General features: G+C 38.0%; 1 protein-coding gene across 3 annotated transcripts in view; it reads right to left on the reverse strand.

Moving 5' to 3' along the window:
- LOC306856158 (transcription factor COE1-A-like) overlaps positions 1 to 16,073 on the reverse strand; it is a gene marked incomplete at its 5' end in the record, with an annotated part of 126,601 nt that overhangs the window by 25,405 nt on the left and 85,123 nt on the right. For 2 of the 3 annotated variants that reach the window (XM_079395209.1, XM_079395207.1), the window contains 3 exons: positions 3,687 to 3,813; positions 6,370 to 6,500; positions 13,658 to 13,799. In XM_079395209.1, coding sequence (XP_079251335.1) covers positions 3,687 to 3,813; positions 6,370 to 6,500; positions 13,658 to 13,799 — 400 coding nt within the window. Of the gene's footprint in view, positions 1 to 3,686; positions 3,814 to 6,369; positions 6,504 to 13,657; positions 13,800 to 16,073 lie in introns of all 3 variants that reach the window. The other variant, XM_079395208.1, reaches the window with a different exon arrangement.

Below are 16,073 nucleotides of genomic sequence, written 5' to 3' on the forward strand. Positions count from 1 at the left end.
GCTTTGAGTCACCAATGATACTTCCATTCTGTTTTTTTACTATACTCCCCATAGTGCAGTTTTATGGGATGCTGGTAGAATTTTAAGCTATGTCAGAAAGCAATATCAACATGGAACATATTTATCATTATTTATTTAAATTAAATTTAAATCTAATTAAAAACATTATTTTTAAATTAAAACATTATTTTTCAAACCCTTCAAACCAACCACCCACTTTTTAATCAATTCTTAAATTTATTTATTTTTCAAGTAAAATAGGTTATGAATGTTTTTTTTAAGTAAAGAGTGATTTGGCATCACTGTTACGTTACATAATGTTACAATGTTACATAAGGGAAAAACAAATATAGGAAATATCAATCTCAAAATTCTAAAATGAAATAAAGTGAGTGGAATTGTGAACAGAATGGAAAAAACCTGGCCTTTCGGTCTCAGATCTGTTTCCCTGCGATTCTTGTGAATGTTACGGCAGTTCCATAGGCAGGATTTGTCTCTGTTGCTCCAATGGTTTATCGATTGGCACTTTGCACTTCCTCCTAACAAACACACGCCGCTGACATTCAGTTTTGGAAGTGACACAGAACCTACACTGTCAATTATATGAGATGTATTAGTTTGTCCCCAGGGATCTGTTTATGGTGTCCAGTGCAACAGAAACACCAGGATGAGAGAGAGCGACACAGACAGAGAAACAGACAACCCTGCTGAAAAAACTAGCTTAAACCAGACTAAAGTGGTTTGCTGGTCTTAGCTGTCAGGTATAGGGATGTAGAGAGATATTAAAATTCCAGAGTGGCTATTTACACTAAGTAGAAAATATCCCGCCTTGTTGGCAGAAGCTATTTGCACTAACTCATCCCACCAACATGTGATTGGGATAGTCAACTCTACAAAAGATGATCATCTAACAACAGCTTCAGTGGCGTAGATTGCAAATTGCGTATCGTCTTTTTGATGCGATCGACCTGGGTTCGAATCCGCCTCTTGCCGAACTTTTTTCCTCCCTTTTAAGATCTTATATCACATTGGAAAGGCATTTATTTTCAATTAAAATGAAGGAAATAATCAAAAGTTGAAAATAAAGTATGGGGAAGGGTTAGGGTAGGTGTAGGGAGGGCTTTATTGCCCCAATATGGTGGCATCCATTTAATAATTTGAATTAGTGTAAATAACATCTAATTGAATAGCATCTATTGCTATTTGCACTTAGCGTAATCAGACTCTATCTCTATTTACCCTTTGTGCAAATAGCCGCTGCCTTAAAATTCTGGCTAATACTAATAATTATTTTCATGTTATGGTCAATATTAAAATGATACTCTAGAATTTGGTCATCACAGCACTAATATATATATAAAAAAAGGCTAGGAGACTAGTTAAACAAGCAGAACACCAGCTGACCAGGGTGGGAAATCAGCTAGACCAGTTTAAACCGGATATGAACCAACATAAGCAGACTTCCAGGTATCAGGTGTATTGTTGTAAGAAAACAATACATCTATAGACTTGCCTTCTTTTTAATTCTGCTGTACTTCATGTAGCTGTTTCATGAAAGAATGTGTTCTGTTTTGTAGCTTTATTGTGCTACAAAAAAATCGAAAACAAAACTCGACCTGTATTTTTGTGTTAAACACAGGCCAAAAGCACAGACTTTCTTGTGTCATCGTCTGCAAGACCTTATGCTCAACTTATGTTCTTGTTGTGGTTGACTGATTTAGCCATTTATGGATTCCGACTTCAGTTGTAGTTTCCAGGTAGCCATTGATTAATGCCCAGCCAGAGCTTGGCGGGAGGCAGTCCGTGGCTTTGCCTGTATTGATTCAATTAGTTCTGAGGGTTTGCTAGTGTTCTATGCAAATAGCCTTTGCTAGCGGCCTCTGCTAACAGAGACTGATTAGCATCGCCAGCTGTCTTCTGGGTACTTCTAATACCCATGCCAGCTGCCATCTTTGTGTGCCAGTTGCTTAACGTCGGTGATGCCCCTAAAGGTGCCAACTTGAGTTCATTTTCAAGAGTAAGGTACATGATTAGTTCAAAAAGCTAAAGGTTACCTGTAGCACAGCTATAAGTTTGAGGATTTACAGTCAAAGGCATGAATTTCTCTACATTTGCTTCTGTTTCCAAAGATTTTCTGCCCGGCGCCTCAGAGAAACGTCTGATATACTCATAGTAGTGGGTGAAAGAAATAAAATAATAAAATTTACCATCTGTGTCTTCCTTTCAGTGTCACTGGTTGCCACCTACAACTCTGATGCCATGTCTATCGTGGCACTTAACTTCTGTGGACGCACATACTGTTTCCCTCTCCCTTCCTCACTGGAACGAGTCGGTCGCCTCTCGTAAGATCCATCTGTGCACCAGATCAGCTATTTTTCTCTTTTAATTCGCCTTTGATTTAGAATCACTTTCAAGTGTGTCCTCTTGTTTGTGTGGGTGTGCGTGATGATTTAACACCAGCGAGGAAGTACAAACAAAAAGCAACAGAAAAAAAAAGCATGAAATTAAGCTGACCTTTGACCTCAAGGAAGAAGTAAGCATTGATCGGGTTGGGGTATGAGGTAAGACCAAAGCGCAATCGAGCTGCCTCACGAACGCTGGAGTAACTGATATATATATATATATATATATATACTGTATGTGGCTGTTTTTAACAATGTGCATTTTTGGCCTTCCGTATACTTTTGTTAAATAACTTTTGTTAGTCTAACAGCTAAATACAGTGTAAAAACATACACGCACAACAGTGTATATTCATACTGTGTATACAGTGTATATAGAACAGAAATCTGTAATTTTGTCATTTGTATGTGAGTCTACTAGGCCAAACTTATCTGAGGCAGTTCTGTGTTTGTTTGAATATTTACGCTTTAACGGTTTCATGTAAGCTGCACAGTTTGTCAGTTTGTTTCACTGTTTAAATGGCTTCAATATGGTCGCCTATAAAATGCATCTTGTTTTCTTCCTTAATTGTAACGAGTTTTATGAACATTAGCTGTTATTGTTTCTCCATCAACAGTAATTAAGCTAACAAAGCTGTACTTCGGAACAGAGCGTGGATTTGTGTGTGTGTGTGTGTGTGTGTGTGCTTGTGAGAAAAATCAACAGCAGTCCTTCATATAGCAAATAATTCTATGCATTCTATACACAAAAAAATCTCTATATATAAAGTATACTCAAGATACATATAAACTTAAAACTGAGATTTAAAAAAAAAAATACTATGCATATCTCTTTAGATAAAAGTGTTTTTTTTTTTTTTTAAGAGATATGAATAGGATTTTATGCATCCTGTACATACTCAGACATTTGGACAATACTGTTCACTGCATTGAAACATACAACCTTAATAATAGAATTAGAAAATGTAAATGGGGTTTGCATGTTTGTTTGGTTCTAGTCTATTCGTTCTCTAGATAGAACATAGCTTCCTCTTCTAGAGCAAGGGGATTTTATTTTATTTTTAATGACATTTTAAAAAGCAATAACACACCAATGATAATACTAAATAAAGGTTTCTTGGGTTACAATGTATTTTAAAGTGTCCTTGTTACAGTGTAATTATACATTTAAGTATGGAGTAATTAATTAATGTACTTACTATATGGTAAGTGCTAGGATTAGTGTTTAAGTACATGAAACGTGTAACAAAGACACCATTTCTTGTTATAAGATGAACAGCTTACCTGTGTAGATGAATCTTCCTGGTGTGCCTTTGCAAAACTGTTTGGACTTATAGGAGAGCGTGACCTCTACGACCCCGGGGATGTGACGTGGAGGGGTCTGAACTCTGATGGCATGAGGTGTGATGAGCTGAGGAGAAAATGAGATAGAGAGAGGACATTAGACTCAAGGAGGTCTATAATACCTGGAGACACATGGCACTTCCGTTCCCCTCAATGGCAGTTGCTTGGCTGGCACAGGAAGTATGAGAATTGATATCAACCTTCTTTGACAATGGGCACTCAGTTCTGAAGCTCGGTTGTTTTGAGCCAATCATTAGAACCGTAAATGCCTTGTGACTGACTAACAGCTCTGAAGCGTCAGGAAAATAATGTCAACAAACACAGTCCCAAACACTTGACCAGTGACTATCCTGTGCTGTGAGATGAAAGGCAGCAGATACAGACTTCATAAATCCACAAAAAATTCACATTGACCCAAGTTATTGAAAAAGTCTCAGAACAGTGAAGTTAGTTCTGAGAAAAATTCTAGCAGCATTTGTTGGCAGAAGTTAGTTGTGTTTTGTTTGTTCATTTGCTCTGGCTGATTATGGTCTTTGATCCAGTTCTGATCAGTAAACAATCTGACTGTGTGTGTGCCATGTGTGTGTTTGTACGTGAGTGTATGAATCTAGTCTAATCAGTATCAGGCTGTTTATGGTGGGTGGTGAAGGGATGGCGTAGATGAAGGCTGGAAGAGGACAGGTGGAGTTCCTCAGAGACGTAATTAACAGCACACTGTCTTTCAGCATCTCACGGTCTATATGCATGTGGTTCATATGAGCTGTTGTCTGAAACATCTTTGAACATTTGTCTCTCACAGTCATAAACTTAATTTCAAAACAGTAAACAAGTGAACTTCCTAGCTTGACAGCATTTATGGCATTAGACGCTCTCCGGATGCAAAAGCGGTACAAAATGTAGCCAGCAAAGTTATGCTTCCTTTTGAGAGAGCTCATTGCGGCCAAATTCTAGCCAAGGCAATCATAGAAAGCAAAATAAATGTGAAAAATATGTGAAAAATAAATCCAAACTGGCAAAAGAGGTCAAGAGAAATGTTGACTGAATTCAATAGCGCATTAGTGGCAGGAAAAGTAGGAGTAGCACACTAATGAAATTAACTGTTGACTACAAAATTAAGGGAAAGGGAAAGGGGAAAGGGAAGTGGTGTGTGGCCAAGTATGTAACTATGACTATATTCTAGATCCCTTAAGCCTACTCCCTACCTAAACATAACTACAAAAACGACCTTACTTAATCAATTTGCAAATTAGGAGATTACTGAGGGGAAATTCTTAGTTAATAGTGAATGTGCTCCCTAATCTAAAGTGTTACCGAAGTTTAAACTAAATCCAGTACAGTCATCACAGTATATTGGCTATTTGTTCCTAACTGCCCATTTGGCTACTACAGTACATACGGCACATGCTATAGAAAGACACAAGGGCCCTTAGGAGTCCACAAAAGGACGTCTTCGAAGCACAATGTTAATGAATGCTGCTATTTGAGAACGACAGACAAACATGACTGTGTTCAGAAGATGGTGAATGGGTAGGAGGAGAAGAAATGAAAGAAACAGATCTTCCTTGGACCCTCCCCTGCTCTTGTTCTCTTCCTTCCTCGTTAGATGCTATCTGTGGTAATCAGATCCCCGCTGGCACTGCAGCTGAAGGGAACTACGTGGCTCTTGATGGGCCCCCCGTGTACGGGGGTCATGGGGTCAGGAGGTAAAGGTCACAAGGTTATGAGGTCCACAGGAACCGCTATAGGGAGATTTCAGCACAGTGTATTTAATCGGGACCAGATGTAGTTCATCACACACACACAGTCATTAGCTCGTTTAGCACTTAGCATCAGCAGATCAAAGAGGTTAGCTGAATATGCAGTGGGACATTTGTATCAGGGTTGGTGCTTGATGAACACTCAGTATAGTGCTCATGAAGAGTGGCGGTCTGAAGTGAGAAGTACTACAAAACACTCCAGATCAATGTGTTTGTGTATGTGATTCGCCACCACTGAATTGAGCACCTTTAAACCCGCCGCCATTGAGCAGTTAGCCAGCGTTAAGCAAGCTGCTCAGTTTCTTGTACTAAGACATGTCAAAACAATTGAGCAGCTATTGAAAGCATCACATTTCTTAATCACTTAAGCACAGTAACTTAATCACCTGCATAATATCGGCCTAGCACAACGCTAATGTATTCTGATAGAAAAATGGGTGTCATTGACAGCTTCGGGAAAGGTGACAGATGTAACTGCATTAAGCTAACAACACTGAAGGACTTTTATTAATGTTGTATTTAAGATATCATTTACACTAAACTAAATGTAGACTGGTTTAACTTTGACTAATCCATTTTTTTTTTTTTTTTTTTTTTTTTTTGAAAATAGCATGTAAGGAATAATTGACAACGGGCCATTGAATTACCATACACCTTAGGTGGCAAGTTTCAAACAATGTTTAAGATTCTGTCAGTAATAATGCATGTTTCATTGTCAATGCAATCATAAAAAAGTTTAAATGTACTAGAACCACACTTTGTGTATAAATACCTATAATTACTAAAGAGCTCACACTGTAGCGATAAGAAGTGAGAAAAACCAAAGTTCAGCTGGACAGATGGCAATATATGACTTGCAATCTCACCTCACTCCAGACTAACATGGTGCCGAAAATGACCTGCAGCCCGTCAAAGAAGTTGTCTCCGATGATGATGACAGTAGCACCTCCTGTTGTCCAGCCTTCACTGGGACTGATGGCTTTGATACAAGGTGCAGCTACTTCCAGAAACGCCACAGGACCAATTTAAAGAAAAGAGAAAAATGAAAATCGACTTTAATCATCTGTGCTTAGTGTAGTTATCCAATATTTACATTACTTGACCATGATTAGAGGTTTTGTAGAGAACTTCTTAACATTCAGGATCAACATTATTGTGAGGGTTGCAGATTTCGGGGTTAAAGGTGCCATTCGAGTGCAGTTTATTTCCTGGGGTCTGAGGGAAGTCTTGACACCTCTCAGTCTCAAAGCAGGAAATCAAAAACACACAAATGTCACTAAGAAAGCTCACACAGCTGGATTCAACTAAGAGTCCCATACCACAGGCTCTGGAAAAGTGTCGGTGGTTTTCACAGCTCTCGTAGATCACTTACACCAAGAATTCCCGTCCAACTCTATGCTTGAGCTGGTATATACGTTGAGGGCACAGTAAGGAAATGCTTGGGTTGTAGCAGAACAGTGAGACATTGCCTCAAATTATGGGCAGGACTGCCAATAGATTTACTCTTTTATAGCTAGAAAGATGCAAAAACCTCAATACCTAATATTGTTACTTGGGAATAAGTCACAGTTGATGATGAAATCATAATTCCAAGGCTGATTTAGTGATTTAGGATAGGTTTGCCATTGGTTTGGGGTCTTTCTTCAACTTTTTATGCTGCACTTTCAATGTCCATATGGTTGATTTTTATAAAAAAAAAAATCATAATTTTAAAGACAACATTAAAATAATCAGAAACTATGGTTTTGGAAACGTTTTATCATGGTTTTATTATTCACTTTATTGTTTTACACCATCCCAGACCCAGACTCTTGATCTTTAAATATGAAAATCAATCACAAATATCTAAATATTTTACATGTTTGGTTACACTCTATTGTTAAGGTGTCATTGTTACAGTGTAATTATACAAAACATGCAATGAGTAATGTTAATTAAGAACATGTACTTAATATCTAACTAGGAGTAGGGTTTAGTTAGGGTTAATTGCTTCTAATTATGCATCATTTACTGTTATTAATATAGTCAGAACAAGTAAGATAGTAAAATACAGTGTTATCATGTTTTATATAAACTACAATAATCTAAACAGAGTTTTTTAAGTTTAAAAAATATTTCTACTGTATGTCTACTGTAAAGTTTTACAGTATTCAATTTCCAATTAAGCTTCAAAATTGTCAACAAGAGTTGGTCATTTTATTTTAAAATATGTGTAAATTGTGGTTGAAATGTTCTTGACATTTCACACACACACACACACACACACACACACATATACATATATATATATATATATATTGCAGATCTTGAGTAAAATTGTAAATTGTTATTTAGTTAAAAACCCACAGCCAAACTGCTTATCAATTCTTCACGTATCCTAAGAGTAGACACTACCATTAAAGTGCGGTTGTATGTCTTGGTGTAAATAAGGTGACCTTAGGCCTCCTGCTGTAGGAGACACGTGTTTTTGTCACCGGGCGTCGAGGTACAGCGGCTCGTTTAGCGTGTTCTGTTTGTTGCTCTCCACGGCGGCCGTGGATCAGTGGCTGAGTGAGAAAGGGACCACCACGGAGAAAGGTCAGTTTGCTTATTAGAGCTGTCTGCTCCCCTCCGAGACGCAGAGTCTCGTGCTAGCAGGGGGCAAAGAAAGCAATTTAGCCAGCCGGCGTTTACCTGCATTTAGCTCCCAAATGCCAAAGCGTCACTCACAGTAATGAGATATAAAGAGAGGAAGGGTTGTGTTGGGCCAGCGTGACTGTTAGATCCACACGCTGTGAGATGCAAGTCGGGTAAGATATATTGTAACCTTGCTAGGCTAAGCTGAGCTGTTGCAGTTACAGTGAACATGAAGAGTCAAGCAGCTTGAGAAACAGCAGTGCCCAATGATCAGACACATGAAGTCCAACTAAAACATTTTTTAGATGCAATAACAATGACAGCTTTGAAGAAAAAAAAGTATGATACATTTCATTAATCTGTTATTTTTTTCAGCATTGATTTTATAGGTAAATCTGTAATAAATCTATTTTCTTTTCTTTTTTTTTCTTCAAAGCTGCAGTCCGCAAGTTTTGCCTCTTTGTCGCCATCTATGTTTGAAAACCTGGAATTGCAGTTACTTACTGAATTATCTTGTTTGCGTGAGTTGGGAGTCGGCATGGCTCCAGCGTGGATGAATCTAATGTTTTTAGGAGTATGTGTGTCAGTCTGTCATTCACCTCACCGGTGTGGATGTTTACTGTACTTTGCAATCACAGATTCTAGCCTACGTCTTGGAATATATGACCCAAATAAGAATTTTCACTGTATATTGTCATCTGAACAAGTAAGTAACAAGTCTGCCACGTTTGTTCTGACCAACTGAGGAAAAAAGCATTACAATAAATCGCGCTACCAGTGGTGATTAAATCTAAGGATCGGTTAGCTCATATCACATCAAACCGTGCAAATTATCATTATTGTTATACTTTATTCTCAAATTATTAATGTTAACAACATCAGCATTGCGTGACTGAGTATAGTGTGTATTAGCGTGTAGATTTCAATTTTTGTACAGTCTAATCTAATTGTCATGCCATTCAAATTTCATATTAATAAATTCCTTTAACCCAAAAAGCAAACTATGCTCCCTTCGAACTGGTTTTCTTTAAAATACAAATCTTGTGTAATCCCAGGCTATCTGTAATCAGAAGCACATTTAAAACTGGAATATAATTAAATTGTATTTATATGTGTTTCATAAACACATAATCCTTTCTGGATTAAAATGAAATATTTTAAATATTTGACCATATTCATTTTTAAGAAGCACTAACAATGATTGATGGCTGAAATAAATATACAATCAAAAAAATGATAGAGAATAAAAAAAAAAAAACCAAAATAGTATAAAAAAATTAATTAATTGTTTTTCAGCATTGATTATATAGGTAAATCAGTAATAAATGTGTTTTATTTTCTTATTTATTTATTTATATATATATTTTTTTAATTCCCTGGAATGGATCTAAGTGTGGTCAAATATGTCCAATAGAGCTGTGAATACTTATAACTCAAATTAGCCAACATATTGAAAAAGTGAAAAAGTAAGGGGTCAGGGATGTGTAGAACTTATACGTAGAATTAAGGGTATTCAAATTCTTTAAAATATTTCCACAACAATTTATTTTGCAGTTTGTCATGTCAAGATCATGTCATGATCATTGATACTATTTCAATAATTAACTCTCAATTATTATTATTATTGTTATTTTATTAATTAATTTTAATTTTTGTTTTATTTGTGATTACACAATGACTATTGTATTTGTGACTATATAAAGCATTTTTAACTAATGACAACATTTTTTTACTAATGATTTGCTAAGTATTATATAATGTAATTATATCTGTTAAAGTGATAAATGTCAGTCATTTGGAATTTGGAGTTTCGTTAAATCTTAAAAAAAAAAAAAAAACATCTGGGCTTTCAAATACAAAGGCTTGCCACATCCCAAAGGCCAAAAACTTAATCTGTGGCCAATATTTACCCCCCCCCCCCCCCCCCATTTGTAATTTGAAAAACATCCCTAAATCGTAATCACAAGCAGCTTTAGATTACTGAAAAGAACAACTTCTCGTGTTCCGTAAACACATGTTAATCTTCTCTTTTTACATGTCATGCTTTTGTCAGATGCTAGAAAGGAAAGAAATCCAGACCTGAAGGGTGAAATGAGACATACACGCACACACTTTGGCGTTTGGTGGGGTGGTAAAGTAGGGAAGATGAGGTGCAATCTGTGGCGGTAATCTTGGCGTGAGTGGAGGTTTTTGGCGGAGGCTGAAATGGTAGCTGGATTAAGCAGATGGAGACGCATGAATCCATCTGATAGGATTAAACTTTCTGTGGCTTTCTCTAAGCCATCTGCTCACCATGCTGCTCTGACACACACACACACACACACGTTTAATTTACAATGTAAAAAGTCTCACACACAAAACACAAAAGCAAAGGACAGGGGTACGCACACAGGGCAATGCACATCTGAGCAATTACACTTGATCGACACAAAAACACACAACATAACATAGATGATGAAAATTAAACTAACCATTTTAAAAGATGTTTTCTTTTATCATAATATCACACTTAAGAGAATATGGGCTGCATTTTCAAAAGCTTTTCATTACACCTTTTAAAACTATTTTTTTTCCATATTTTGGTGAGTTTAATAAGTCAATAAGTAAGTAAGTAAATAAATAAATATTCACTATTAGTATTAGCAATTGATTTTAGTGGGTTGTTCTGTGGTATGTGACAAAATAACAAAAAAAATATTACTAGAATATTTATTTAAAAATACAAGAATACTAATTTCACAGACACTGCATAACAGAACTGATATTTATAATACTGTTAATATTAATGCCAGCAATAGTTATGGGCAATAATTCTTGTAGGGGAGCTTGGCTGTAGCAACACCATGGTTGTGTTTTTTATTTGTCTCTCTGTTAATACATTTAAAAGTGAATATAGCATATACAAAAGAACTTTTGAAAATAGAGTAAAGCCAATTTGATTAAAACCATGTTAAAAGTAGAAACTAAAATCACAGAAACCATACAGCGAATTTAAACTCACTGCCCACATAAGGTAAATAGCACATTAGTGCACACCATGGACAGATTGCATCCCCTTTCCATGTCCCTAGGGTTTGTGCTTGGTGCTCTGGGACAGAGAGACCGTCTTCCGCTGGGATGCGCTCAGCTGAGCCATTTTTCCTGCTTTCCCTTTCTTATAAAACCCATTTAATGCTGTAGGCTGGAGTATTTGGGGTCACACACCAACCTCCAGCTCCAGGAAATAATTACATCAAGCCATTTGTTGTTATCGGAGTTTCACTCATTGAGTTTATTCTAACTGCTGCTGTCTTAATCAAACATTTCAGACCTGATCTGAGGTCAGTTTGGGGCCTATTAGAACCTTAACCATGATAAACCCAATTAATATCATCCCTTTGCTCATAATTCAATCAGCACCTTATTAACAATATGCAATTAAATAACAGCAGTTACATGCGCTAAACAACAAAATGTAAAAAATGGGCTGTGGTATTCTTTTCACCCATTTTCTGAGCCGCCAAACAGAAAAACTAAAACTTAACATGCACCGCTAAGTTGTGGATTGAACGGATGTCCTGAGCATATCCATCTGAAATGTAATAAACTGAAACCCTAACCAAAAAAAAAAAAAAAAAAAACAGGCTTACTGTCAATACAAACTGTAAATCTGTACTTTCTGTCTTTCATCCAAATGCAAACAGATCTCCTGATAGCGCTTGATGCTGCCAGCACGCGGCCACAGACCCCAAGAGACCATCACAGCTTATCACACCATATTCATCCACGACCGTAAATCACCACATCATATGTTCTGCTCTTCCATCCAGATTCAACAAATTTCCCTGGACATCTAAATCCTTGACAGGCTAAATGGGACACTGATTGAACTGGTCGGACATCTAGATAAATACTTCAAGAGTCTTTGTAAAGCACGTCAGCGTGGGCTTGGTCTTGCGCAGATGGCCTCGGAGAAAGCTAACGCTAAAGCTAAACTCAAGAGAATCTACAGCCATAAAACACAGATAATCAAAAACACCCTATTCAAATGAATACTTTGTGAATTTTTAAGAGCTTTAGCAAATTAGGTAGAAATGGCATTCTGATGCATTATATCAGAAATAATACATTATTTAAGGGAGGTGTCAGTCGTCAGTAATCCAATGTGATGGATGTGGCGCAGGGCCGGCGTCAAGGGGGGGCACTCGCGGGCCCTCCCAAATGAGTTACTGTGCCCCCCACTTTCCATCCTCTCCCCTCCTTGCTGAACGCAATCGATTTTGAAAGCGAAAGTACCGATAAAACAGCGCACATGCACACTTTAGCGAGCGTCAACAACTGCACACGATCACAGATTGAACCCCCCCCACCCCCCCCCCCCCCGGTGAGACAATGAGACACAGAGCGTGCACTTCTTCCACCAATACGAGATTGCTCTTTACCCTGCATTTATTTGTGATGTGTATGCTTTTTGGGGTATCATGCTACTAGCTTAGCAACATGCTAACAACAAACCCCACTGGATAACAACATGCTAACTTAAACTCCACTGGAATCAAGTCTCCATGTAAGAAACAGTATTGTATTCTCAGCAGTACCTTAGAGTACCATATAAAAATATCTAATACATGAATATCCCTCATGAAAATTAACCATGGTTTATTGTAGTAAAAGTGTAGTAACCATGTTTTTGGTGTATTGGATGTTTTACCATTTGCATAACCACAGTTTTACTACAAATACCACAGTTAAACTATGGTTAGTGTAGCAAAAACCATGGTTAATTTGTGGTGACCGTGGTTTAACTATAGTAACCATTCTTTCTTGGTTTTATTTGTAGTGAAACCATAGTCAGTTTTCATTTGGGATGCTAATCAGTACCATGGTACAGTAGCTGTCCCATATTTAAAAATCTGTGCTTTTGATTTTAATCTGGCTCTGTGCATAATTTTTATCCCCTGCATTCAATTAAACCCACAGTAATTTCTGCAGATGGAGGGATGGGTTAAAGGAATGAGGGAGGGCACAGGTTAGTGCTTTAATTAATCTCTGCTTCATCTTTTACTATCTCCGCACCACTGGAGAAGTGACTTAAAGGGCCAAAGCTCACGGACGGCTCCGACAGCTAAGCGTTATCGCTCAGCAACTCATTCACACATACTGGATGGAGTTTAAGATTTTGTATCAACACACTATTAATAAAATGTAGACTTGTGTGTGTGGTTATTGTCAGAGGCTTGCATAGGCTTACTGCATATTTCATCACAGTATAATAAAGTGTGAGTCTACATGATCTGTCAGGGTCCCTGTTCACAAACTAGCCAACCTCATCTTGCTCCTTCTGAAGCTATTTTTTTCGTTTCTTCCTGTTGCAAACTAATTGGGATGGGATGAGTAGGCAGAAAAAACTTTGTATTTTGAATCAGTTTGCTCAAATCAACTGTCCAATTCATTAAAAACGAATAAGACTTCCCAATTCCATTTAGCAGCCAATTCAACAGAAAGAAGTATATACAATCCCATTTGTCTGCTAAACTCTTGATGTTGATGGTAACTCACCGTGTTCCAGATACGACGGCGTTCCCTCTGACGGGTCTAGTCGACGAGCTCTTCTGCCATGTTTGGAGTTGTTGTGCACAAACATATTGTCCGAAACAGCCAGAACATGTCCTTCTACGCTCACTGTCGTCGACACAACCACCTGTGAAAAAAGGTTATGGGCATAAATGACAGAAAAAGAGTTTTATTTTGTCAGTTTGAAGTAAAGTGTGTAATTTTTGTGCCACTAGCGGCAACAACCGTAATAGAAGCCTCACCTCACCAGCGGCGCTGCAATAAAAGCACTCACAGTCTCTAATAATTTCCATGCTGTACACTAATTAACACCGCACACAAACACACTTCTCTGCCTATCCCACAATGCCTTGCTCTCTCCAACTGATTGCTGATAGAGGTTGGCTCGGATTAATTCAATTAAAAAGCGGGCAGTACTTGTGCGCGCTGAGACAATGCAAATAACGTATTAAGTGTTGGAGGTTGTCATTAAGAGTGGCACAAACGGGCCCTCTTAAGCTGCAGAGGCCCCCTGGTACCCCACATAGAGCCTTTTATTTAAATTGCTGTTGAGCTTTGAGAGGAAATTCTGTCTCTTCAAAAAAGAAAGGACTTGGTGAAGAGAGGTGAGTCTCTAAGGGACGTGGCTAAGCATATACTTATACTTTCGTTTTATTCTCTCTCCCTATACTGCTCACAGTCCTTGATGCTTCCTTGAGGTGTGATTCATTTTATTATCTCAATTGTTGCTCCTAGACAGCAATGAAATAGCCATTAAAATTCACCCAAAAATGAAAATTACCCTTTGATTTACTCACCCTCAAGCCATCCTTGGTGCATATGACTTTATTCTTTCAGACAAATACAGTCAGAGTAAAAATAAAAAAATCCTTTCTCTTCCAAGCTTTATAATAGCAGTGAATGGGGGTTGAGATCTTGAAAAAATCCCCAAAAAAGTGCATCCATCCATTATAAAAAGTACTCCACATGGCTCCGAGGGGTTAATAAAGGCCTTCTGAAGCAAAATAATGCATTTGTGTGAGAAAAAATATCCATATTTAAAACTTTATAAACAGTAATCTCCAGCTTCCCCTAACTGTAGTACACGTGTTCATGAGACAGTGGAGCTCCAGCGTTTGACGTAGGACGTAGGCATAGTGGCATATCTTGAGTTTACGCTACACCCACGTCCTACGTCATCCACTGGAACCCCACTGTCTCATGAATGTGTGTACGACAGTTGGCGGAAGCTAGAGATTATGGCTTATAAAGTTTTAAATATACAGTGGTGTGAAAAAGTGTTGGCCCCCTTCCTGATTTTTTTGCATGTTTGTCACACTTTAATGTTTCACGAGTAAAACACAAGTAAACACAACATGCAGTTTTTGAATGAAGTTTTTTACACACCACTGTAGATATTTTTTCTGTCAGGATCACTATCGTCAAAGATGACTGATAATTAGCATACAGTTTGGATTGGCGGTATGGTTCTGTTCTGGGCAAGAACTCCCTGCGCATCCATGCAGCCTAGCATGGATAAGAGCAGGGAGAGCAGCAATAACCCCCCAGGGTAAACAGAACCAACAAAAATATATTGTAGATATCATTTTAGTTCAATTTTTAATGTAACATTTTAGAAATAAGTCTGATTCAAGGATAATCAGAATGCTGAATCCTGACTGACAAGGGGAGGAGTCGGGGATGGAGGTGGGTAATTAGCTATTGAGCAACGCAAAGATAGTAATAATAGTGAAGGACCTTATATATGAGTGCCGTGATAGGTGTCGCATCCCTATTGGTAGACATGGATCGGCTGAGAGTCGTGACTAACGTGACCTGCCAGAACTAACACTGACGCTAGATTTCTGTCAGGACCACTTTCGTCAAAGATGACTGACAATTAGCATACAGTTTGGATTGGCGGTATGGTTCTATTATGGGCAAGAACTCCCTGCACATCCATGCAACATAGCATGAATAAGAGCAGGGAGAGCATCAATAATCCCCCAAAACAAAACCATATGCCATACCCTCAACACAAAATGACAGCGAAAATCTCAAGTCTTAAGCAACAAGCATGTAGCCCTTAAATGACAAAAATGTTGCAAAAACCAGCAAACGCCATAGCCACAAGCATGTTGCCCTTAACCAGATGACCTAACGAGTATGCTGCCAATACCTGAAAAGCTTAAGCAACATGTTCTCACTTACAACCAGATAACCTTAGAGCAAACGTGCTCCCAATAACAACCAAACAGCTTAGGAACAAGCATGCTCCCAATAACAACCAGACCGCTTAGGAACAAGCATGCTCCCAAAAAAAACCAGATAGCTTAGGAACAAGCATGCTCCTAACAACCAGAAGTAAGGCATATAGTCAGTATGATCACATAAGCTTAGCACAAGTACTTCACTGAAAACA

Source organism: Barbus barbus, assembly GCF_936440315.1.
Source record: "Barbus barbus genome assembly, chromosome: 36".
In the NCBI taxonomy this organism is placed as follows: Eukaryota; Metazoa; Chordata; class Actinopteri; order Cypriniformes; family Cyprinidae; genus Barbus; species Barbus barbus.